General features: G+C 39.9%; 1 protein-coding gene across 3 annotated transcripts; it reads left to right on the forward strand.

The window, feature by feature from the left end:
* Positions 1 to 25,896, forward strand: myo1hb (myosin IHb). 3 transcript variants are annotated; one of them, XM_042060448.1, is made up of 33 exons: positions 1 to 113; positions 1,672 to 1,722; positions 2,108 to 2,215; positions 12,104 to 12,265; positions 13,061 to 13,176; positions 13,446 to 13,644; positions 13,803 to 13,883; positions 14,384 to 14,563; positions 15,038 to 15,136; positions 15,368 to 15,481; positions 15,760 to 15,831; positions 15,932 to 16,051; positions 16,195 to 16,262; positions 16,436 to 16,541; positions 16,839 to 16,919; positions 17,218 to 17,309; positions 17,522 to 17,616; positions 17,976 to 18,022; positions 18,121 to 18,201; positions 19,204 to 19,309; positions 19,523 to 19,640; positions 20,118 to 20,231; positions 20,360 to 20,436; positions 21,138 to 21,206; positions 21,718 to 21,802; positions 22,134 to 22,296; positions 22,655 to 22,738; positions 22,957 to 23,050; positions 23,235 to 23,290; positions 23,444 to 23,579; positions 23,823 to 23,890; positions 24,045 to 24,142; positions 24,265 to 24,587. In XM_042060448.1, exons 3-33 carry the CDS (start codon positions 2,204 to 2,206, stop codon positions 24,389 to 24,391), a joined length of 3,120 nt encoding a protein of 1,039 aa, XP_041916382.1. In that variant the 5' UTR covers positions 1 to 113; positions 1,672 to 1,722; positions 2,108 to 2,203; the 3' UTR covers positions 24,392 to 24,587. The 3 variants fall into 3 exon arrangements, with proteins under 3 accessions (XP_041916382.1, XP_041916381.1, XP_041916380.1); XM_042060447.1 differs by having other exon boundaries at positions 1,672 to 2,215; XM_042060446.1 differs by lacking the exon at positions 1 to 113 and adding an exon at positions 24,595 to 25,896 and having other exon boundaries at positions 687 to 2,215; positions 24,265 to 24,364.
* Positions 25,897 to 27,115: the final 1,219 nt, after the last annotated feature.

The raw sequence follows: 27,115 nt of genomic DNA on the forward strand, positions 1-27,115 counted from the left end.
GATTAGGGTTAGGTTTCATGTGTCACGACAGTGTCATGTGTTATGTCGATACTGTCAAGTGAAGTGTTACCGAAAACAATTTACACCCAGAGAGTCTTACCAAGCAGTTAAAGGTAGGTCTGTCATTTGGGTAAATGGTTGTTGACAATTCAGCTCAACAGCCAATCAAATTACAACTAGCGTCCATGCTCCTGAGGAAACATGTTTATTGGCTGGAAACTGCTTATGGCTTGGTCTAAGAGCCATTGGGCCTCATTCAATATCTTCCTAAGGATTTTCTTAACTGTGTTCTTAAGAAGGTCCTACGAAAACTCTTAAGCAGAATCACGAAGATGTTCTTAAACCTCATAATTGTTCGCAGTTTTGTTCTTATCATGCAGAATCATGCTTTCATTTCTACCGTATATTATGCACTACATGAGCAAGACAACTTGATTACTGTATATGACACATGCTTTGAAGTGAAAGCACTACTGCAGGAATTGAACAGTAAATAGTCCTTAACACTCCTTAAAAGTGTTACTTTGTTGTGTTTATTTATTTGAAAATACCTTAATGCTTTGTAAAATAGTGGAATTTATTTTATTAAAAAAACAATTACAATATGTTTTATTCAAAAATACCATAAATGATAAAATATATAGTTGTCATTTAAATTCTATTATATTTTACATCTGCAGATATGATGAAAATGCAATAACTATTGGTTTATGCACAAACAAGTCAGTTCTCAAATGTGCACAAGAGTGCTCTTGAGTGTTTGTAGATTCTGGTCTTACCTAAGAACAAGAAAACATTGGTGAATGCCAGAATCTTTGTAAAAACTGTGTACTGTGGGTTTTAAGAACAAATTTCTTCCTAAGAACAGTTGGTGAATGAGGCCCATTGTCTTTGATTCTCATTTACAGAACAATTTCGGTTTACAAACAAAATAATTTCTTTTCAGGCATACTCAAAAAAGGAACAACTAAAGGAGAGATGAAATTCACTGAAATTGATAATCACAGCCTGTAACTTTAAATGGCCATGGCCGCAAGCCTGCAATACCGTGACAGGTCTATATGCAGTCCTCCTGCTGTTGCCTGCCTAGCTTGCTTCAATGTTCACATCCCATGACACACATAGCTGTTCACTGGCTGAGGCAGCACCTGCTGTGTTTTTGTGGAGGCACAAAAAGATGGCCTGCTTGTGTCCAAATTTGGTTCAAGAGACACAGGTTCTTGGGGTGAAGGTCGAAGAGAGAGAGTGCTGGAGAAATGAAGACTGTTCGAATCGAAGGTCGAAGCGAGACATTTGGAGAAGAGGAGATATTGAAGTTCCGGGGTTTAACTGTCTTGTCTCATCTCTTGTCTCATCATCTGGAAGTTCAATAACTGAAAATAAGCTCATAAAGAACGAAAGACAACTTTGCAGGCTTCCAAAACTCAGACAGAAAAAACATCCCATGTTGTTCTGTAATGTGACATTCTTTGCCATGTCTGTTAAGATACACCTGTGAACGTTCCGTAGGCTATCTTCCTGTAGCATTACATGTTTAGAGCCTGATTTTCCATGTAAGCTTATTTCAAAGTTGAACTGACAGTTTATTCACCCAGTGAGACTAAAACTAGCATGTGCTAATTTTTCTTCAGTCTGTCTTCTTTTAAATGTTTATGATTTGGATGTTTTTAGGTCTGGTCCACTCTGCCTGAAGCATCCCAGAATGAGGCCAGGGAGAAGGAGGTAGATAGAAAGAGACAGAGGGGGAGAGTAACGGAGAGAGGAGGTAGAAACAGAGTGTGAGAAAAAGTGTGAGAAGTAGTGTGTGTGTGTGTGTTTGTGTGCATGTGCGAGTGTGTGTGTGTGAGAGAGAGGTACTGTAGATGGTGGGTGAAGAAAATTAGGACACTATGACACCAATGCAAGAGAGACTATTGCATTGTGGGATACCCATAAATCCAGGTGATATAGGTAAAGTGAGTGGTGTCCCACTTCAGCATTTTTAGGTCTGCTCCTCTTCTGCCTCTGCCTGGACAACGCATAGCCACCGCCACAGTCTCCTATCTCTCTCTCTCTCTCTCTCTCTCTCTCTCTCTTTTTCTGTCTCTCTCTCTCTCTCTGCAACAAGGTTGATACCACACACCACGTCCTGCCACAGTCACCACCCAGGAGTCCACTGGAACTGGATCATTCACTGCAGACTGTCCACGCGGCTAACGGGAACATGGATTCGAAGGTAACTCACCGACCAGGCAGGATGATAAAATGCATTTACTCAGGTTACGCTTATCCAATGTCTTAGTAATCTGGCTACTACTTGTGTTGTCTCTGTCTAGTCCAGCAAATGTTCTTGCTATGAATGATGTCTCACTGTTCACTGTTCAAGTTTGAACCTGATTTAGATAAGATACGATAATACTTTGTCTGTTACACAAATGCTTATGCTTACATGTTTATTAATGATATTTGAGACATGAGTGCAACTGAGACGGTATCAGAATCCTACTGTCCTGTTACTGCTATGCTGCTACACCACAGGTCAACCCCAAGTCCAACAGCATGGAATCACATGCGGTCTGCGGTACAGTGTGTGTAGGGTGCTAGGCAGTTGTGTCTATTTGCGACTATAAATAAAGGATTAGTTAGATGTTGCTGGTCTCTGTAAGGTTAAGTGGACTGCTGAATATTGATGTGGCTATCCTGTGTGTCTTTGGCCTCTGTGGCCTTCTGGCCAGCGACCTGCTTGTTGGTCAGGTCACTTTAGCCTCCACCTTGTTCAAGACTTTTGGTTTTGGAGCCAGCTCACTGACTTTGAAGTGAACTGCATTGGGTTGTTTGCTGTGATGTGCATTTCTAGTCAGACAATTAAAGCTGCAGTTGGTAAGATTTTTTTGATTATATGCACTGAAACTGACACTATGCTCAACAACATAAATCAAGCTGGTTTTAGAAAAAAACCTGCACTTCTACCTCCACCTAGAGCTTGTTATTTGTTTTGCAAAAATTCACAGCTCCCGTCTGGTGCGCACTGACGAGCACAAACTCGATGAGAGGGTGCTCGGTGGTAGTGGGGGAGGGGCATGAGAGTTGTAAACATTCAACATTTTGGCTAAGTCCCCTCAATCTGTCAGACTTGCCAACTGCAGCTTTAACAGGTGCCTTTATTCACAATAACACATCGTGCAGTGAATGCACACAGAGAGTTAGGGTCACAGTGTTTGGGAATGTGAGTAGCTAGATGAGTGACACTGATTGTTTACCGGCAGGTTTATCTACATGTGACTACTTGGCATGGTGTACATCATGTTGACATTTGCACTAATTTGATGGTGCGAACTAAATTCAGTTTAGTTATCTAATGCTCCAGGCAAGTCAGATACCGTCTGAATGTTTTCCTCTATTCATAAGTTTGACTAGGGAAAGTGATAAGTAATTTTGTATACAAGTCATGGCATTGTATGGACTTTATGAATGCATACCCTTTCAACTGGAATTTTGAGCGTTTTGAGTGTGATGTTTTGTCGTTTTGCAGTAATTTATTCCCTCGCCAAACAGACCCACTAACTGACCTTTCATCAGAGGACCACCTCTGTGCGGCCTGTACCACTTCCTTTGGTTCTAGTCATTTCTGTCAAATTAACGGACCTATCGATAATGACAGACAGTCAGTCAGTCATAGACACTGGCATACAAAACAGAGATTACTCTGTTGGAAAATTTAGCTAAACTTCAGAGAGACAGAGACATAAAAGAGAGCTAAATGATGTCCACTTGTCCTTGTAACGTTACTCAGCATAAAGTTTATAATAGAGACCCAACCCCTTTGACTCTGGTGTAATTGGATTCCTTGGGCTCTGTGCTAAATCAGAGTGAAGAGGGAAGTGCTGGGCTAGTTAAAGGCTGGACGAGACCCATGCAGGTAGCTCGGAAAAAGAATGGACGCTGAAGCATTCACTCCGAGGGACATCAGAATGAACTTGAGGTGATCCACAAAATATTCTGTCCCATGTTTTACATTTATTCATTTAGCAGACACTTTTATCCAAAGTGACTTACAAAATGAGGAATAACATTCCAGCTACCTATACAATGCAGAGGAGACCTTGAGTGACAATTCATAATATATGTTTCCCTAGGTATAGGACAGTAACTGGTTATCAACTCAAGAAGACAAGACAACAAAACTGCTCATTTGACCTGGACTCATTTATCTTGTGTATTGAGTTTGGGCATCAGTTCGGGCATCAGTACCTCAGAGTGGGATTCTTGTAAACCCAAGACAATTCCAGTGATCAACTGAAGAAAACGATTGACTGGCACTGACTCTAAATTACAGAGAAAAGCATGGACGAATACCAATTTGTTTGCTTCTTCTGAAGCATGAATCAGATCTACGGAACAGATCATCAAAGCAACACAGATTCTCTTACTGTTTGTGCTTCACCAGCCTATCCAAATGGTCAGGCTAACAGGTGTGTCCAAACTCAGGTAAATAAAGACACTCATATCATAATGCTGCCCCAAGATGACTAACATTACTCACAAATCAGCACTACTGTGGAGTGATACATCTATTTTATATTTATTTTAGCTTTTTAGTGAAAGCTTCCTGTCAGTGTGTTTAGAAATGTCTGTTCCCTCCTCTACCTCCTTCTTCTTCTCTTCCCTCCTCTACATCCTTCTTCTCCTCTTCCCCCTCTTCTCTCCTCTACCTCCTTCTTCTCCACTTCTCTCTTTTACCTCCTCCTACCACTTTCTTCTCCCAACACACTTTGACTGATACTTATAATGTAGGCACTCCTATCCTCTAGTAATAGTATTGACAGATGCAGTAGCAATTTCTAGTCAAGGTCTCCTCTGCACTGTAGTTTGAATGTTATTATCTTGCTGTAAATCACTTTGGATAAAAGAGTCTGCTAGATGAATAAATGTAAATGTAAATACAGACACGTGTGTCTTGCACCATTTCACCAAGTCAAATTCCATGTCTTTTCTTTTTCCTGTGGAAAAGAAAAAAAAACTTAGCAATAAAATTCTGATTCTGATTCTGAAAACCTCCTGTCTAGGCTTCATGTAACGTTTTCCTGGAGACTCTAAGCACACACTTACCACACATTCTTGAACGAGTCAACTGATTCTGTTTAAAAAGCAGTGATCGCCAATCAAAGACCTGGTTGTGGTCTGACAGGTTAAGCGGACTGTGTAATTTGTGTAAATAGAGGCATTCAGGCGTTACCGGTAATGTGTCTTTGATTGTGCTTGTACGATGTTCAGTTTTAACATTCATAATTTTCCAAAAGTGACAGCAATCTGTGCAGTAAGCACAGACTGAAATATGTAACTGACTAACCTAAAATACTGAGAATTCAACCTAATTCTTTTAGACAACTCCATTGTCGACTTGCAATAATATGACTTATTGTCACAACCTTCCTGACCTTGATATAACCATACAGCTTTAAAAAAAAAAAATTGTGGTGTTACATTTTCAACCTTTATGTCTGCCTGTTTCCAGCGTGATGCATATCCGACTATTGCAGGCAAGGGTGCTATTATATGCCAGACAAGTTAATGAGAGAAGCAGTTCAGCCAACAAACCTGTTGTGTTAGAAATGCTCCCTATACTTCTATGCAAAACGTGAGAGGATTTTCACCATGGAAGCATTACTTACTTACTTACTAAGTATTGTTATCCATACAGGCTGACCTAGAAAAGCTCCTACAAGTGGCACCACTTGGCGTTGTGCTGTAACAATACCACCAAATCTTATACACTTACTACAATGACTATAAATAGTAGCAGATACCACTATTGATAGTGTGTGTGTGTTGACATGGTGGAAGTGGCTCCATGGGCTGTGCCTCAAAGCATCTGCGGGGCCCATTCAGGGGATGGAAAGGAGCTGCCATCTGCATCAGGCATTGACGAGTGGTTAGTAATTAGCTGAAAACGGATCGGCCTAATCAAAGATCAGTAACTGGACTCCGGACCTGCCTGTAATTTTGTGTATGCAGGAGCAAGGGGGGGGGGGGGGGGGGGTTGTTAGAGGAGAGGATGGGTGGGGTGGAGTGGTGTTGGGATGGAGACTCAGGTGGAGGATACTGTTTCTGGAGCCTTGTGTTACACGCAGTGGGGTTGTGGTGGAAGTGGCTGAAGTGGTGGCGGTGGAGGAGGCTTAGGAGTAACGCCGAACGGGGGATCTTTTCCTGCCTGCCCCCCGATAAATGATTCAGCAGGCTGGAGCGCAGAGCCCATTAGGCTCATTAGGCTGAATGGACCAGGCAGAGCAGGAAGCCGCGGCTGCCCACACGAGAGGCACCACCTCTGGACCACGGCCCTCTTAACAGGGCACCACAGAAGAGGCTGCCAGAGAGAACGAGAGAGCGAGAGAGCGTGAGCGAGAGAGCGGAGAGCGTCAGGCACACGGGCCGTCCGTCCTCATTAGGGTTACCCATATCGCAAGAGTCAAAATCGAACCCTCAACCGCTTTTGGTCAACGCCCTAGTCATGTGTGGGCTAATTTGGCAGTGAAAAGGTTAGTTGGAAATGGACCGCCAAAGCACACTGGCTGGATTGTATGTGCACTGAATGAGACCAGACAAAGCAATGGATATCCAGGTACTCTGCTTTTTAATAGCATAATGAGTCTGTCTGCTGAATCTCTATGTTGAATGTGTCTTATTTGTTACTGTAGAATCTACAGTGTAAATCATTCTTTTAATGCCGTTAGTCAAATGGCTGAATGCAAATACTCTTCAATACATGGTTTGCTATGGTATAATAAGAGCCAAAAGATAAAACTTTGTGGAAAACTAAAGTATACCATCAGATCTTATTGTGTTTTCAAGAGAGCACACTCTGCTCTCACCAAATTGGACCAAAATTGTGATTACATTTGATTTGAATCTTGTTGAATTGAGTCACTCCAACTATACTTTCCAGTTGATAACACCATGAGTGTTTCTCTGACACAATAAATACAATTAACACTGTTCTAACAGGTTTCCAGACATAACACTCAGGTATACCCGTATTACCTATAGACCCTTTCAAGAGAGTTCCATTATCAGCATCATAGTTGGCCCCACAAGACTTCCTTTTTAACATTCCATATGTTATCTTAATGCAGAGGAAGTAGATTGGGGCCCAAATAGAACGTTCAAGCATTGTTTTTGTTTACCTTGTTGAAAGGGTCTATAGCCAACCCTCCACCCTAGGGGGGCCGTGGTTTAATACATTTTTAAGCATGCTTGCATCAAGGACATTTAGCAAGGCGGTTGCACGGCCATTACCAAGGCCATTACCATTAGCACGCCGCAGACTTGGTGACAGGTGACGCCACACAAAAGCCCGGACTCTTGAGTTTCTTGCGGCTATCTAGGCCAGCGGGTGTTGCCCTAGGTGACACAGTGTCAGTCACTGACCCCAAAAGCGGACGTTGTGGCTTTTCAGGAGCGGCTGGCCACTGTGAGCGAGGAGTAACCGGATCCGGCCCCGGGGCCGGTGGGGTGAGAGAGACAATGGGCCGGCCTCTCCGCTGATGCCTGGCGAGAGATGGCCGAGCCGCCTCTCCTGTTCCCCTCTGATGGCGGCCATAAAATTGGGTGTCTTGTTGCTCTCTCGCTCCTACTCTGTCCTCCTTGTTATGTCATAATATGCTGACATTCTCTCTGGATTCATCTTTCCATTGCTTGCCCCTTTCTCAGCCATACTAACTTGGGAAGTCTCAGTGAATCCAATAGAACATTTGGCTGTTTTTACTTTGGCCAATAAGTGGCTATTTACCATTCTTTCTCTTTCTTTCTCTTTCTCTCTCTATTCCCCCTTTGTTCTCTTTGCCTCTCTTCCCTCGATATCTCGAGTTTAGTCATACTAATTTGGAAAGTTGTAATAAATCCAAGCATTTGCATCTAACCCTCTTTCCATCTTGGCCAGTAACATTTAGCCTTCTCTCCCTTACTCTCTTTCTCTCCCTCCCACACACGCACAGACACACACACAGACGCACAGACACACACACAGACAGACACACACACACACACACACACACACACACACACACACACACACATCCTCTTACCTCATCTCAGCCTTGGTGTCAGATTTTCATCCGTTGAGTGTTGTGGCCCCAGTCATGCACTTCCGTAATCTCTGCCTTGGCCTATAGCATGGCATCACAGTGTCATCAACATCAAATTATTACACAGAGCCAACTTGGCTTAGTATAGGGCTCTTTTTGCGGAAACCTTTCACAGAGATTACTCAAACATTTTACCGCCACTTGATAGCCACATGAAACCATTGGCAGCTTGCGAAATGTTGTCTTTAAACCTCAAACACCCAAGTCATCTTAAAATCTGCAGGCTGCTGTTTTCCTCCTTTTGCTTATACAGGTGTTAGGGATGACCCTCTGGTGTTAGTGCACTGACAGGTCCGTGCTTCTTGTAGTTTTTGTCTGCTTATCATAAGGCCATTCTGTCAGTACATTATAATGGTTTCAAGCTTATAGTTGCATCGTTCTCAGTTCTATAGTCCTGTATTTGTTCATCAAGCTGTAGAATATGGACATTGCTGAGAAGCATCTTGAGTGCTGGACAAAGAGGTATGATGAGATAACACATCGGAATAATCATGTGTACGAATATGGATAATCTGTATCCTACAGCCCTGGTAACCGCAACTTAACGGTCCCATTAAGTACAGTGTAACATACCATAATATTACATCAGTGTAACATATTTACACATAGTTTGACAATGTACTTGTCACATAGAAATAAACTGTAATTCTAAAACCAAACTAAATGCTATACAAGTTTAAAACATCCACATACCATTACTTCTTGTTACTCATGTTATGTTACAATGGCTGTTTATAATATGTTGAGACTGGAGCACTGTCAGTGGGTGGGAGCCTGTTTTTCAGATAGGGCAGGAATTGTACCACTCCTTCCTAAATGAGACCCGGTACAAAAATAGGGATGGATGGCATGAGCTATATTTTATTGATATGGCCAGTAAAACATGACAAGACATCCATTTTATTTACTGTGTTTCATCAGAGGCTAGTTGTTGAGTTTGTTGAGATTGCCTAATGCCAAGACAGATGGAAATGCTTTAAACTGTCACTTTGAAAATAGATTCACTGAATGATCAACACATTTTTTTTTTTACAAATAGATTGAAAGTGGTTCACCGTGATCCCCTTAGAATTTGATAAAATGGGGGGAATGAATGCCTTAAAGCTTTCAGTCATCTTTCATTAAGTTAGGCCTACTTTGGAGAGTTCGAACTAATGAGGAAAACACCTCTATCTGCACGTGTATGTTAGCACGTATCTTAATGTACACTATATGTACATTATACGTACTGTACAGTGTAGAGGCTGTCTGTGTGTGTGTGTGTGTGTGTGTGTGTGTGTGTGTGTGTGTGTGTGTGTGTGTGTGTGTGTGTGTGTGTGTGTGTGTGTGTGTGTGTGTGTGTGTGTGTGCGCGCGAGTGTGTGTATGCATGCATGTTAGATGGAGGGAGTTCTATAGGGAGTGTATTTCCATGTGTTTATCGTGTCTCAGGGGTTTATCAGGCTGTTATGCTCTCTCTCTCTCTCTCTCTCTCTCTGTGAATGTGAGTGCATGTATGGATGTGTTATGTGTTTTGGTACACATGCATGGGAGCGCACCACACACACACACACACACACACACACACACACTAGTCATATCTCTCTGAGGGAAATGGTATCAGGAAAGCCAGATGAGAACAATAAAGACATGATGAATTACGGCATGTGCTGATGCCCTTGGCCTATATTGCTCCCCATGACTAGGACTGGCTAAGGTTTCCTGTGGTTTGGGATGAAAATAGCCTTGTTTTTCCCCAAAAATAACTTGCAGAAACTTTGGGATACAAGAAACATCTTCCAACGTCTTTTGTCTGTATGCCGTAGACCTACTGTTCTTTATATGTCCTAATTATGCTGTTATATATGCAGTGTTTATTTGTTTATCTTACCTTGTTTACCTTGCTTACGCCTAGAACTGCCTGATCGTCAGAAATGCTTGATCACCTCTTCCCTTTCCGCTAAGTTGAATATTCTTAATAGGCCCGTAGGAAATTATAGGAGTGGGTGTATGCTGGTGGAGGTGCTGGGGTCAACAAGTCACTATTTCCTCTCACTTTCCCCATTATATAACCCCTGGTGTGCTTTCGAAAACGATACTGGAAGACACACACACTCACACGCGCACACACACACATAGCAATAGGGGACTCAATCGTATCCAAGGTAGGGGCTGAGCTTTCGCTGTGTATTTAGGAATAATGGGTCATTAGTAGTCACATTGCACCTGCATATAGATTGTGAGTGTTGCTAGAGCAGTTTGAGATTGGAGTATCTGTTGTCACTGTTGTTAAAGACTTTGCTGCAAATGGTAGTGAAAATAGGCAATATCGAAATATTTCAAGTTATTTGTGTTATAACTAAGAATTCCTGAGAATATGGTGCTGTTGTCTTTTTTTTAAATATAGTGCTGTTGTCTATTTGTTAAATATGGTGTGGTTGTCTATTCTTTTAAATATGGTATTGAGTAGAGTAAAGTCTCTACTCTTATCTGATATATCTGATCCTCAAAAGATCAGATCAGTGATGGTAATGCAGAATCTTTTTTTTCTATTTGTCTAACTATACATATACAGGTTTTTACCAATGTAACTGAATAAGATATATTTCAGTTATCGTATAATATAAATATAAATCTATTATTGTATTATTCTTTTGCCAACTTAGTCCTTTCTGTTACGTAAGAATGTATTATGTGATTTAATATTAAATGCTTTAAAAAAACACACTCAGAAGACAAGCTGCATGATATTGCCCTTATGGAAGGTGTGCTTGCGGCACACGTAAGTCCATCTCTCTGCATGTCACCATGGTTCCTGTGGGACAGTGCCTCACATCCGCTGGTGAACACTCCGACAGGTGACGAATCGCCGGGTGGTCGCGGAAATCAGCTTGGAAGCAGATTAGATAGCTGCCCTCCCAAACGTAAATCTTTCACTGAGGGGGACAGATCCGCTCAAGGCCATTTCCTATTTTGTGTTGGCGTCTGGGCAGTGAAACTGGTGGACGCAAACACAGATGAGGAGAGAGTCTCTGAGCTATCAGACTTTGGACCTACAGTATAGGCGTGACGTTTATTCTGGACATATGTAAGAATGTACTGACAGAATGGCCTGACGATAAGAGTGCATGGCCGGAAGAGGACCGGAGGGATGTCCTTTGGCCGAGGCACGGCCTTGACATATCAAGGGTGGGGGGGTAGGGGGGTTGAGAAATTGACACCTGGCTAAACAGCAGTTGAAAAAAAAACAATATCCAATTGTCAGTTTGATTTCTCAGAAATTTGTCATTTCTCAAAAACGGTGTGGAAATGTAGCATCCTGTAGCATGCGATCCTATATATTTCAAGAAAGTGTATTTGTACAATACTCTTTGGATAAAATGTACAACAAAATAATACAAGTCAAAATAATTTAGGACATTTCATTTCAATACCAACTTTGTAGGTGTTTTTTGTACTTGTCCTAAATGTATAGTATATTTACCGGTACTTTGAATACAGTATATTTCATATATGAAACCACTGAGAAAAAAACAATCCCTAGACACATCGAGTAAGTAGGACCTTTCAGTAGCACACTGAGCACAATATATTTTTTCTGTTCTATTTGGGAATTGTATCCATAACTTTGGGTTCAGCTATGGCCATCCTCTATCCATTAAGCTAGGGGAGCAACATTTGTGTATTTTTTATGGCCAGGTGTATCCATATGAATATAATATATATGAATATAAACTATTTCTCCTCCTCCTCTTACTGGGTTGGTTACTGAATCTCTATGATACTGTGATTGAGACTATAAACTACTTCTTGTTCTGTGTCTGGATTGGCTACTCTCCTTGATGCTGTGTCTGAATGAGAGCATGAACTCTCATGGGTAGGTGACGGGACTCTTGCTTGTTGTGATTGGCTGTTAACTCACTGATGCTGTGGCATAACCTACTTCCCATCTCTTCTCTGGGCTGGCCACTGACGGATTCTCATTCATGTTGGGACTGGTCACAGGGCCTGGAGGAACGCTGCAATCGCATCCTGCGGGAGATGGAGGGCTCGCTGACGGCCCGGGACCGGGTGGGTATCCAGGACTTTGTGCTGCTGGACAACTACACCAGCGAGAGCGCCTTCCTTGACAACCTGAGGAAACGCTTCCATGAAAACCTCATTTACGTGAGTCTGCGGGACAGATAACAGTTACTTTGGGAGGGGTTGTTAGTGCTCTGTAGCTCTCAACATTCAAGTAGAAATTCAAATTAAACATTTTCTACGATAATCTACAGGTCCACACTATATTAAAGTTTACACTTTTGTAAAAACATGATTGTTTTTGTGAAACAAATATAATCACATGTGACATATAAGTGTTATAGTAGCGAGAGATTAGGTGAGTTTGACCTAAAGACCTTACCTGGTCTGGAGACAGTGCCTGTGTTTAAAGGGGAGTATTCCATCAAGTGCTTTAGAATTGAAATGCCATAACAACAGACTGGCCAAACCGCTTGATTAAACGTTTCATTTAAACCCCCTTAGTGGTGCTCTCAAAAGCTGACGTAGCAATCAGGGCAGTGGAATGGTCTTTTAGGGTCAGGAGAGAACCTTTAAACATAGATCTCCAGGAACAGCCCTGTTAAGAGGGGCTGCCTGACACTGGCTGGATTTCCTTTGATTGTGTTTGTACTTAATATAACCAGCACTGAACCAGTTCATCTCACTGCATTTCCATACAAACAGCAGATTTTTATTCTCAACTAATATCAATCACACTTATTCTGAATGAAAAGGTTGTGGTAATATTTTATGGAAAGATTTTCTTATGGGAGTGGGAAGAAAATCAGCCATCATGAGCTATCAATGTTCTCATGCACGTACAGTACATCTTAATGAAAACATTGAGTAAAACTTGTCTACTCATAATTGAATTGAAAAGAGTAATTCTCTTGTCTGCAATTCTCTCTTAACTTGCAGACCTACATCGGGACTCTCCTCGTGTCAGTCAACCCTTATAAAGAACTGGGCATCTACTCCAAAAAGCAGATGGACATATACATGGGAGTTAACTTCTTCGAACTGCCACCACACATGTACGTCTGTACTGCACTCCTTCAATATACAGTATATGTGTGTGAAAACAGTAGTTTGTTTTAGTGATTGATTTTGAATGACCAAAGTGATGTGCTAAATGTGTTTCAGATTACATGTGATCATATACAGTATGGGATCAAAATACTTATACTTATATATAATCTGTGTGTTCATATAGATTTGGCTTTATAACAAATATGTAACAAATAATATTGCTATGACTGTGATTGTAACTACATCTTCTGATGGCCCATGACTGTGATTTCAGCTTTGCACTAGCAGACAATGTTTACCGCACCATGCTCAGTGAGACGAACAACCACTTCATTCTGATCTCGGGGGAGAGTGGGGCGGGAAAGACAGAGGCCTGCAAAAAGGTCCTGCAGTTTTACGCTGTGAGCTGCCCAAGTACCAGGGTACTGGACAATGTCAGAGACCGCCTGCTCCTCTCCAATCCTGTTTTAGAGGTAAGCATCCTCTGTGTCTGTGACTGTTCAGGAGTGTTTGCTTAGGCACTGTTGCTGGACAACTACCTTAATAAAATAGTATAATGTTAAATGTTAAGATTGTGAGACATGCAAATATTGAGATGTTGCATAAGAATGTCAAAACATTTGTTTTTTAGGCTTTTGGAAATGCAAAGACATTGAAGAATGACAATTCAAGCCGCTTTGGGAAGTACATGGACATACAGTTTGATCACAAAGTAGGTCAAGCACAGGTTGGAAATACTGAGAAATTAATACCAGACTAACAAACCAGAATGGCTGGACAACTATGCCATTTACAACCAAGTTTAAGGAGATTTAAATTAGTGGTATTTGCTACATGTTTTATGTGCAAATACCACTAATTTATTTAAGTGTAAAGTGTTTTATGGTAACACTTTACTTGGACAGTCAGCACACAGTAGTTTAACTTATTATCTGTTAAGATTCATGTGCAGTATGTAAAATTGTTGTTGAACAATTACTGACCATCATCTTAACCAAATCCAACTGCTAACTTTAACTTTAAATATAAATTCTAGTTAGCAGATTGTCAACAGATAGTTTGTTGATAATTTCAGCATCTGTAGATGGCCTGTTGGCGGACTATCCAAGTGAAACTGTTTTATGAAACCATCTATAGTAGCCTACAGAGTATGCAGACAGACAGACAGCCTCCTTCAAACCACCACTTTAAACACACCTTTCAAATCAACAGGGTGGAGCGGTCGGAGGCCATATTCTCAACTACCTGCTGGAGAAGTCCAGGGTGGTGCACCAAAACCATGGCGAGAGGAACTTCCACATCTTCTACCAGCTGGTGGAGGGTGGGGAGGATGAGTTGCTGCGGTGGTTGGGCCTAGAGAGGGACTGCCAGAAGTACAGCTGCCTTGTTCGGGTGAGAATCAGGGCCCTTATTTAAATGCTGGGCAAAGTGCAAAGTCTAAAGTCTAACTAAAGCTTGCTTAGTAACTACGCAAAATCTATGTGCAAATGTAATACCATGAGAAAGATCCTAAGCAGAACAGAGGTGGGTCAGCTAAAAGCCACATGATGCACAAGAAAACTTCTGTTCATAGACTGACTTTGCACTTCGCCCAGCATTTAAATGAGTGTTACTTCAGTAGACATATTAGTGACTGGTTTCTGCCATTCTTGATGCCTTGAGGGGGAGATAACTTAAAAATATATTTCTTTGTGGAGGGTATATGTAAGGTATGAGGGCAACCGAGGTGCAAAAGTATTAAATAAAATAATAAATATCATGAAATATTTTAAAACCTGATAAATTTAAGTCTTCTCAAATGAGATTTTCATCTCTGGGTTCTTAGAAATACAGTAACACCCCCTTTCATCTGTTCTTTATGTCTAGGGTAACTGTGCCAAGGTGAGCTCCATCAATGATAAGAGTGACTGGAGGACAGTGCAGAAAGCTTTTACAGTGATTGACTTCAGTGAGAGCGATGTGGAGGTGAGACATTGAGTAAAGCGCTCTGTTTTTGCTTTTGATTTATTAATGCCTCCCCTATTCCCTGATGATTCTCCCAAAATGCTTGAATCAGCATGTTCCCAATATTTTTGTAGTAAAAACAGCAGTGTGTGCGGTGTGCGTGTGTATGTAAGTGAGTGTGTGTGTGAGTGCATACAGTTGTGCGTTTGGTGGAGTTCCTCTGTTGACTGTGATTTCTCTGTCATGCTGCAGCACCTGTTGGCGATCATTGCTAGTGTTCTTCACCTGGGAAATGTCCAGTTTGAGAAAGGTGTGAGGGGTTATGCCACCCTGAACAACAGCCTTGAAGTACACTGGCTTTCGAAGGTGCGTTTCAAACAAACTGTCCATTCAGCACGACAGCTGAATACAGTGTGGTCAGTTAATAGAGATCAATCATGAGTGATTGAGTTCACAAGGAATAGTCAATCCATGTTTCAGACAGACCCTTGATCTGAGACTAGGTCAGTTATTCTAGCATCTGTGTGTGTAAATCTTGTTGTTGTGAGTCTTTACTGGAAATATACTGTATGCTAATGCAATTTACTGCACTGAAAGTACTTCAACAGAGTGTCTGAGTGAATATTCTCTGTCATTCAAACTAGTTGCTTGGGATTCCGCCACAGATTCTGCAGCAGGGTTTAACTCACAGGAAGATTGAAGCCAAATCTGAAGAGGTATTTCAAGACATTTCAATCAACATTTCAATCAAGACCTTATTTCTCTTATCGATTTCTCTTATTCTCTTATTTAATGTTTTTTAATATCTTACTCCAGGTACTCAGTCCCTTCACCATAGACCATGCAAAATACGCTAGGGATGCACTCGCCAAAGCCATCTACGGCCGCACATTCAACTGGCTGGTGGGCAAGATCAATGAGTCTTTGGTTAACAAGGTGCAGTTATTTTATGTGACAGTTATGTACTATATGCAAGTACCGCAATGCAGCATGATATATTAGTATCACGTACTTAAGTAATAAGAAATTAGAATTAATTTTCAGATCCATATTTGCTGTATGTATTAATGTTTCCATAGGATTCAACAAGGAAGACCGTCATTGGCCTGATAGATATCTATGGATTTGAAGTCTTCCAAACCAATAGGTCAGATACCGCTGGACTCTTGAGCATATACTATCCATAACTCTTAAATCTTCACCAGACTATTAAGCCTTGTTTAGGAGCTAACAATGAAGAATTGTACAAAGAGGCTGGTCTTAACCATTGTTTTCTGTATTTGTTGTTATTGTTGTTTATCATTGTGGTGTACACTGCAGTTTTGAACAGTTCTGCATAAACTACTGCAATGAGAAGCTACAGCAGCTCTTCATCCAGCTGACACTAAAATCTGAGCAGGAGGAGTATGAAACAGAAGGGATCGAGGTAAAGAGATGCCATATTTTTGAAAGTGTAAACTATGTGTTCACACTAGACCAATGATCTTTTGCTCTTATTATGGACACATAAAAAAACTAAATCAGAGATGCATGTCTTGTTGAAACATTTTCAGTGCGCAAATAGTTTTATGCTGATTACATGTGCTGTACAGTAGGTTCTGCTAGAACTTCGTCACCAAAATACTCCCCACACACTTTAATCTGTTGACCCCATATCAGTTGCACTTGGCAATGAAAAACAATGAGGTCCCTATTGCATTCTCACATGCCTTGCTCATTTCAGTGGGAACCAGTGCCATACTTCAACAACAAGATCATCTGTGACCTTGTGGAAGAAAAACACAGAGGCATGATCTCCGTCCTGGTAAGAACAACACAGATTCCTCTTAAATTCTTATTCACACAACTACTCACCCCAACATACATACATGGGGTATAAACAATGAGGACATTACATATTTCTCAATTTAGGTAAAACCTTTATTTCATTCATTCATTTCCATAGGTTGTGCTATTGTTCTGGTCTGTAAAACAGTGCATACTGTAACCTGGAATTAGATTATATTTATTCAAATATTATGTTATTTATTCAAAACATTTAGAAAGGCAAACTTTTGGTATATAGAAAAGCAACCAGCCATTACCTGGTGTGACCTTTGCAGGATGAGGAGTGCTTGCGCCCTGGGGAGGCCACCGATCTCACCTTCCTGGAAAAACTGGAGGAAACGCTGAGTGGACACCCTCACTTCATCACGTTAGTCTTTACTACAAGTACCTAATTTAATTTAATTAAATTCAATACATTTCAGTTTTTAATTATTTAGCACCAAAACTATTGAAATTGTCTGAGGATACTTTAGAACCCCCAGACAAGATCGGTTAAACAGCTATTGTTATTGTTACAGATTAATTAAACAGCTATTGTTATTGTTATTCACATCACATGATGTAATTTTAATCCCACAGGCATAAACTGGCAGACCAAAAGACCAGGAAGACCCTTGATCGAGGAGACTTCCGTTTGATTCATTATGCTGGGGAGGTCACATACTCCGTTAAGGGTCAGGGGAATAGAGCATGTTTCAAACAAACGTATCTACATATCTTTTGATCATGGAACCTTGTCTTTGTTTCCTTTCACCTGGTGGGGTTTGCCAAGAGTTTGACTGTACTTATGCTCTGCCTAAATCTTGTTTATTGTTTATTGACTCTTTACAATACATGCATGTACATACCAAAGATTCTAGAGCGCTATGCTCCGCTCTAGAATCTTTGGTACATACAACGTGTTTGTTATTTGTCCATTGGCGAGACTATTTTAAGTCATTTTAAGATTTAGAAGCCATGATGGAGTTTAGCCAGGTGAAAGGGATATTCCTAATGCATTGCCAGATGTATTCATGAGCTATTTCTTCTTCAGGATTTCTAGATAAAAACAATGATCTCCTGTATAGGAACATAAAAGAGGTAGGTATCCTAGTAGTTCCCATTAAATAAATGTAAACATAGAACAGATGTATAGGTTTAAGTGCAACAAATACATACCTTAGGTTGGTTCATTTTAGGTGATGCGTCAGTCCCAAAATAATATCATCAAGCACTGCTTTCCAGCCAGTGAACCTGACAGCAAACGAAGACCAGAAACGGTACAGAAAATGTTTCATGATTTTTCATTAAATGTTACTTTTAGAAACTATGACATATGAATCTCCCCCAATAGTGGCCATATTAAGAGGCAATGTTCGTTTTCCACGTTGGCTCTGACATAGGGCTGTCAAAATAACTGATTAATTTCGATTAATTAATTTGAGAAAAAATAACTGATTAAAAAAAAATAGTGCAGATTAATCGATTCCGTATGACCTTTGACCCCGAGCCATTCTAGTCAGTAACCATTAGACTGTAAAATGAAGGAGAGAGAAGAAAATGTGCTGCCTACAGTAGATCATTGATTGGAACATTTACTTTTAAAAATGGCCTGATTGTGTTGATAAAAATAAAGTATTGATTAAAATAAAGTCCTCTGCAATGTCTGCAGCAAGGAATTTGCATATCACCGGAGTTCGTCAACTCTAGTCGCACATCAATGCAAAGAAATAGTGTTGACATTGAGGGAAGTGTTAATTTATTTTCATAGTGTCCCCTAGGTTATATCTGTGGCCTGAAATGCCTTGTATGTGAAAAAAAACTTCTTCCCGAAGTACTTTTGAATTTATTTCCTCAGCATATGGCCATAATAAAAATAATAAAAGAGTTTTTGAACTTTAATGTCACAAATACTGATTATTCAATGATGTATTTGAATTTAAATATTTAAAATACTTTCACAGCAAAAAATATATATGTGATTAATTTAGATTAATTAATCATAGAGTATGTAATTAATTTGATTAAAATTTTTAATTGATTGACAGCCCTACTCTGACAGCATAGACCAATTGATATGGTCTTAGACTTAGATCATGTACTGGTTTCATTTGTTAAGATAGAGAAGTGACAAATTGGCCATAAAATTCAAAATACAAGTCATTAAATTGCAGATGTTGAAACCCGTGCAAACAGTTTGGCCCTACGGAACTGTTTGTTTTTCTGAAAAGAACACTACCAGCTGAAAGTGACACCATGACTGTTGGTTTTCTATTCCACAGGTAGCCACACAGTTCAAGACTAGCCTCACGGGCCTAACGGAGATCCTGATGTCGAAGGAGCCCTGGTATGTGCGTTGTGTGAAACCCAACGATGGCAAACAGCCAGGTGAGCAATCGAGCAGGTCGGTTCGCAGATCCACTCGACCCGCCGTGTACATCTCAATCTCACTACGTATCTCGCCTCAATTAGGACCTGTAATTGTTCAGGAGTGTGTGTGTTTGTGTGTGTGTATGTATGTATGTGGCTACTTGGTCCTGAATGTTTTATGACACTGTGCGGTGGCTGTGCGGTCTGACCTCTAGTTTCCCCGTGCCGTAGGACGATTTGATGATGTAATCGTGAGACACCAGGTGAAGTACCTGGGGCTGATGGAACATCTCCGGGTCAGGCGGGCAGGCTTTGCTTACAGGAGGAGATACGAGGTCTTCCTACAGAGGTACTCTATAAGCTGCCGGAGTCAGAGTTGTGACTCCACATCCTTTCTATAGGACAAATAAATAGACGTTCTATTCACAAAAACACCACAATATTTCTTTTTTTTTTGTAAATGGGTGCGTTCTCCATACACTAATGAAGGGATAATGGCCAAAACGTTTGATGCTGCTGCTACTGAAACAAATATTACAAGACAATGAGAGTATTTTGGAGTGCAACTATCTTTATTATTTTAGAAAAATAAAATAGCTGGCACTTCTTGTGAATTGCAGCGTCTTTTGAATTGGTGTAGTTCAAGTATTTTGTTACCTCAAACATCACTTCACCTCATTATCTCAAACTGTATAAGGACACATGTTTTAGTGAATCACGTGAACAGTGTGTAGATGTCAACATAAATGTGTAGATGAAAGGACTCCTAATAATCCTGCTTGTTTTGTGAAATTGTGACTATTTCTGTTTCTGTTCATCCTCACAGGTATAAGCCCCTGTGTCCAGACACCTGGCCAAACTGGAAAGGAACCGCAGCTGAAGGTGTGCAAAAGCTGGTCGAACACCTGGGATACAAAAAAGAGGAATACAAGATGGGCAGGTGAACCAGACACCCAAGATCCAAGTGCAATTGCTGCATTAACCAAGACGGATGAAAAAGATTTATTTTTGGCCTGTCTAAAAACCCTAATGAACTGTCTAATGCAAAATTGTCATTGTTTTTCCTAGAACAAAAATCTTCATCCGTCATCCGAGAACCTTATTTGCCACTGAAGACGCATTTGATGTTTGCAAACACCAACTGGGTGAGAACTCATACATATCCCATAAATTGTTTATAGATTGTCATCAGTTCCTACAGTATGTGCTTCTGGACATAATAGGAAGTTTTATGTTGCAGGGCAACAATTGACTAAATGCTAGTAATTAAAAGTATGAAAAACTGTGCTTATGGTAACAGATCATGTTCTACCTGAAGCTGGACAGGCACAGGTGTTCTTTCTCAGTCACTTACACCACACGTCACACTACACATTTCAATCGGTCACTTTTGCTGTGTTCACACTGCGAGACAGCCGAGAACATTTCATGACATGCCAGAACATTTCATGACATGCCAGAAAAATGGAATATTGATTGTTACCTCAATGCCTATCGGGTGTTGGCTGCACAACAAATAGCAAGCAATTGAAAAGGAATTTGGCCCGATTATTTGTTTGGGCTGACTAAATCAGGGTCCAAAATTGTACAGTGTCTGTCCGACTTGATGTAGTAGAATAGCCATAATGTCAAAGATGCATAGAGAGTGAGATTTAACACAGTTCCGCTTTCATAGATATGATGAGGAGTTCAGACTTCCCAGACTACTTTACAGGGCCACTGGAGGATTAGGCAGCTTAAGGCTTTAATTAACCCCTGTTTTATTGTCATCCCAACCTGTGATGAGTCTAATGCTAACATGATAACTCTTTCCCCACCACGTCTTTTAAATATTCTCTTAATACAGCCACCAGGATCCAGGCGAAGTATAAAGGGTACCGCGTGAAAGGGGACTTCCTCAGGCAGAAGGAGGCTGGTAAGTGGTGACCCAGAAACACCTCCTACTCCTTGGGCCCGCTGAGTGCCCCAGAATCTACCCAGTACCAGAATATGGGGCAACACTGTTTTAGAGGAGACTGTTAGAGTTTATTGGATTAGACATCCTCAGCATAAGCAAACCCCTGTGTGTTGAAATATGTACTGTACTGTTGGAGAGTGTGTGTGTGTGTGTGTGTGTGTGTGTGTGTGTTTCCTGATACTCACATAGTAGAGCAGATAAGTATATATTTGTATTTGTTTCCTCTGTCCAGATAGATAGTCTGACCCGAACAAAGAGATTTGATTTAGTAAACTTCATTAATCTGGAAGGAAACAGAAAATGAATGAGAACGCTTGAATGGTCAGAGGAAGGTTTCCGATAAGCGAGCAATTAAAGGAAACATTTCATCCTCAGCTGGCACAAACACTAAAATCTCCATATTTACTCCAGTCACTAAACTGGTCTTTCATTGTCTGGTCTGTTTTTGTCTTAATGATACGTGTGTCAGCCACAAAGATCGAGAACTGCTGGAGGGGTATGATGGCCAGAAAAGAGAAGGAGAGAAGAGCATGGGCTGTCAAAGTCATTAAGAAGTAAGCCACAAACACCACACATTTTATACAATGTACAACCTAGTATTTGTTTTATATTAAGATTTTGATATTTAGGACCGGTTTTCTGCTATGCATAGATTAAGCATAATCCTGGGCTAAAAAAGAATTCAGTTGAATTTTTTTTTTTTTTTTTGTAAAATTAAGTCTATAGGACTAGGATTAATCCATGTCTGGGGAACTGGCCCTATGATATTAAAATACTGTGTAGAAGTGAAGGTCCCCTTTTTAGATCAAACTGTATAGGTAGGGAGTCTAGATCCTTCTATACCACTCAAACAGTTCCTTACAGCAGAAAAATGTCATCTTTTAGGTTTATTAAAGGTTTCATGACCAGAAACCAGCCAGTGAGTGTGGACAACTCTGAGTACTTGGCCTTTGTGCGCCACAACTACCTCATGAGACTGAAGGATAATCTGCCCAAAACTGTTCTGGAGAGACACCTCTGGCTCACCCCTCCTCCCATCATGAAGGAGGTAGTTTGTTGAAGGATGTCTGCTAAAGCAAATACTTTATTATTTAACTTAAGACAGGAATTATGTTGTATAAAATGTTGCTATACAACTTGGATAATGTTGCATACAACATGAATAATGTTGTGTAACAGTGAGACTGTGGATATTGAAATGTCTGGATGTTACTGTTGTTAGTTATTGCTGTTTGTTGAAATTACTATTTAATGATGACAGTATAAAGCCCATTTTGGTTCTATAAAATGATATGTATTACACATTTACCCTAGATAAACACTAAGATCTATTTACTGCAACAGTAAAAAAAACATGTCCCATTGGGATATTATAGATAACTGTTTTTTTGTTGTTTTATAACTAGGCCTCAAAACTATTACGCAAACTCTACACTCGTCACATGGTGTGGAAGTACGTAAAAGGGATGACCGCACAGAGAAAAGCACAGGTGACCCCTGACCTTTGACAAGGGCATGCATATTCCTGTACACCACCAATTAAGGTTCAATGGTGGACACTGTGTAGACACTACAGTTTATGGTATTGACAAAGACTGTACTGTATACCGGTAATATTACTTCATTATTGATTTGCTGAATGCAAAGATTTACATCTTGATTAAAATCTTGATAAAATTGTATGGCATGAATGTGAATCCGTTTACAGCTTCAGCTGAAAGGACTGACCAGTGCGCTGTTCAGAGGCAAGAAGGAGAACTACCCCAACAGTGTGGGACGCCCATTCGCCGACACAAGGATAAGTAAGACTATTTTCTTCTGTGAAATAAACGCAAATGTCTTTATTTTGAAAACTACCCAGCATTGCATGCCCAAATTTGTAACTTTACGGTATCAATGGCACGTATACAATAAGGTACAATGCGGTATTCAAATCAATACAGTAATCTGCGAAGTGCAATTCACTACTCTTTTTCTTGTGTGCAGATGAACAAGACATCAACATTAAAGTCTTGCAGACACTTTGTCAGGAGGGTGTAAAGGTATAATACACTTTCATCCAAAATTCTTTTCTTTTCATACACTGTTCTTTTGATATTTTATAATGTACCTTAAGATAACAAACAACAGAATTAAGAAAGACAATCCTACTTCAGCTGAAAAAAGTACACTGGTCTTTGTTTTTCTGCCCACAGTATAGCGTTCCTGTCATCAAGTATGACCGCAATGGCTTCAGACCCCGTTTCAGGCAGCTTATCTTCACACAGGTCGCTGCCTACCTGGTGGAGGAGGGCAAGGTCAAGCAAAGGATGGAGTACAGCTCACTAAAAGGTACGGTAACTACCACGGTCATATCTCAGGCTATGCTTTTTAAGGCTAGTATCTATTTTATCATAAAAGTAGTGTGTGTTTATTTAGCGTTTTTATATTTTAGCATTGACAATTACATTGATGTCATGTTGTTAACAGCATGGTTATCACTCAATGGTTTGTGAGTTTTGTAACATGGTTCATAGGCGATTGAGTGTATACAGTACTTGGTGTGTAAGCGAAACGACTGATCTGTCTTCTCAGGTATATCTGTAAGCAACTTGAGTGACAACTTCCTGATTTTCCATGTCTCATGTGATGCCAAGCAGAAGGTAGGAGAAAATACCCCCTCCCCAAAAGTAAAATAGATAAAGCTAAATTACAAAATACTTAAAAAGGATATTTACTGTTGCCACATAATTTAAGCTACTGAAGTCCAAATTACCCTTTTTCTCGTGGGACTATGCAGTGTGTATCTGTTTGCAGGGGGACGTTGTTCTGCAGTGTGATTATCTGTTTGAAGCCCTCACCAAACTGTGTGTGGTGATGAACAGGAAAAGCATTTTCAGCATCGTCCAGGGAAGGTGAGATGAAAATCATTCAAAGATGGTTAATCGCTGTTTCCTAACTTTACTGAAAAATAATAAAGTATATACTGTCCTTAAGTTACAACTAAATGCTAATATTTTGCTTAAACTATACGCAGCGTAAGATTTGACATCCACCCTGGCCGAGAGGGGTTTGTGGACTTTAAGAGTGGTTCAGAGTCCATGGTATACCGGGCCAAGAATGGTCATCTTATGGTGGTGAGTATTCAACTTGAATCATGTTGATTCAACTTCAATAATTCAAGTGTCCACAAAGTTGAGTTGCACAGTGTGTTATTCTTAGCTTAATTTAGCATCATGGATTTTTAGTTGACAAATGTTAACAGGTACATGCCAGTAAACTGAGAATTGGTAGCAGAAACAACGCTTTCAATTAACGGCAAACCCTGAAAACATTTCCTTAACGCACAAATTATTTAAATTTCCAGGAATCAACAAAGACAAAATCCCGATGACCTTCAAGTACTGGAGATCTAGGATGCACTTATAGCTCCTCCAAAAACAGCCTCAGTCCCATTTCATCTGGTCATTTGATTTCAGACTGAAACCAAGTAACTCCAAGATGGCTGCCAAGCCATGTCCATCCATAGACTTTTTTCTACAAATCTGTGGACAATGGTGTGATCTTACGATTCAAGATGCCCTCACCAACAGCTCTATATCTCCACAGAGAACAAAAACACAGCTACTCACTGCTATCATCAAGTAGTTATTATAATACATATTCCATGGCGCAAGATTATTGTTAAAGCCACATTCTGCTTGTTTAGAGACATAAGACAGAGCAATATCCCTACACTTTGGCAGGTCATGTAGTTCCCTTGTATAAACTAGACATCACAAAATGGCAGTAATGTAAAATCTAATAATTATAATAATAGATACATAAATTGACTAGAAATTGAGACAATTATGTTTTTCTATTGTTTTGGCAATCTTTGTGTAGTCAGAATTGTTTTCCTTAAGATTTTAAAATGACCAACACCAATAATAAGGTCAGTACACATACTGGTGCAAAACTTTAAGTGTGTTTAAAAATGTAATACTTTTTGTGTTGTATAGGTTGTATAGGTTTGGAGGATGATATTTGTCTCACTGAATAGCGATGTTATATTTGTGTAGATGTACATTAGCCTACTGTACATTGTAAAACAAGTGTCACTTCTCCAAAAGCCACGTTAGTTTTAGTTAACGACAAGTCCATCCATCCGGTTTTATTGGCCAAATGCCATTGGAATCTAGTCCTTAGCCTCACAAAGCCAGTCATACATTATAATATATCTGAAATCAACCAGATATGAATATGGTCTGTGGTTTACAGATTCAGATGGCAACATTTTGTTTTTTAGGGGGGGAAAGTCAGTTCTGATCCTGTCTGTTCAAAACACCATACACCACAACTGCAACTACAGTATACTGTGTACCCTTAACTGTGGAATTGGACAGAATTCCTCCCTCATCACTACACACAGGACAAGTTAATTTTCAAAAGATGTCAAAATACTGTACAGGTTGTAAGACATAACTGTTATTTTATGAACTAGCCATGTGTATCATACTTTTATACTTCCACCAAGAACCTGCTTTACAATAAAGACAAGACCAAAAGTCGCACTTGTGTACAAATATTTAATGTATTTATTAACATAAAATACAGACTAGTTTTAGTAAATACAATCTTGTGCAAATACAGTTCTCATATGAAATGATTGTTTTACTGCAAAATGTCACTAAAATATTTTTGTTCTTAATTTAAAACTACTGAGGAAAAGGAATGCCTCACAATACAAACAAATCTCAATCTGGTCACTTCTATTCAGCTTCGTAGATTATCACAGGGCTAGGTCTCATTTTGGTTGCTAGTTCTATAAGCAGTGAATCATCACATAGCCTACATGGATTGAGGCACTAAGGATTGTAATGGCTTGAATATTAGGACATTTGTATCAACATTTGACATGTGTCCAAGAACGCATCCTTGCCCCTCAGTTGGTCCCAATTGTAGTTATTGTTACGTTTTGACTACTTGCGCATGCAGCAACAATATTTAAACATTATGTCATTAGGCTACTTCATAGTCAGTGAGCACAAACTCAGGGCTATCTATTGTATGGTGGGAATTTTTAAAACATTTAGTTTAGTACAATGGAACGTTTCTGACCATGGTGGATAGACTTGACCGAAGATTCTAGAGCGCTCTGTACTAAATTGGACTTGTTAACTGACTTAACTGAGACAGACCCAAAGTCTTTGGTTAGAATTTACACTACATTATATGTTCAATAGTTCTATATTCAAATGTAAATTCAAATTTCGTCAGGAAACAGAGATTATGTCAAATGATCATCCTAGTCCATAACTGGGGGAAATGGTCTTCAGTAGTCAATTCTCTCATGGGAATACTATTATCTACAAACCTGCTTCAATAAAATAGAAACAACTGAATGTATTACGTGTTTTTACTATTGGGGAAATTATGTGAAACTATTCATAGTTTTAGGTGAAACCTGGTGTCTTAAATATGAAGTGATAATATTTATAATACATAAATTAGAGTGTTTGACTAACAAATGCTGTGTAACAAAATCTCTGCTGGCAAAATAAATGCATATCAAGGAATAAGGCACTGTCTCCAGTAAAGCTTTTGATAATGCTAGCATACACTTTCATACTTGGTTGGTGACCAAGAGTCAAATTGAGTCATCGAGTCATATATAACATATAACATGCTAATACTCATGTTTAGATCCACTAATTGATCATATAAAGAACTTTGGAGAATGGATGCAACTATTGAAAATGGGAAATATGCAATAAATATCTTCTTTTTTAATGCTTGTAGACAAGTCAGCTCATATTTATTTATGCTTTATATACAGCGGGGAAAATAAGTATTGAACACGTCAACATTCTTTTCAGTAAGTATACTTCCAATGATGCTATTTGCAT

Source organism: Alosa sapidissima, chromosome 13 (genome assembly GCF_018492685.1).
Source record: "Alosa sapidissima isolate fAloSap1 chromosome 13, fAloSap1.pri, whole genome shotgun sequence".
In the NCBI taxonomy this organism is placed as follows: Eukaryota; Metazoa; Chordata; class Actinopteri; order Clupeiformes; family Clupeidae; genus Alosa; species Alosa sapidissima.

Excerpts from the sequence above, each read along its gene's own strand:
- myo1hb (XM_042060447.1), top strand. Across the intron at positions 17,617-17,975 it reads GGTCACATACTCCGTTAAGG|GATTTCTAGATAAAAACAAT; the intron begins GTCAGGGGAATA and ends TTTCTTCTTCAG. Across the intron at positions 21,207-21,717 it reads CCTCAGGCAGAAGGAGGCTG|CCACAAAGATCGAGAACTGC; the intron begins GTAAGTGGTGAC and ends TACGTGTGTCAG.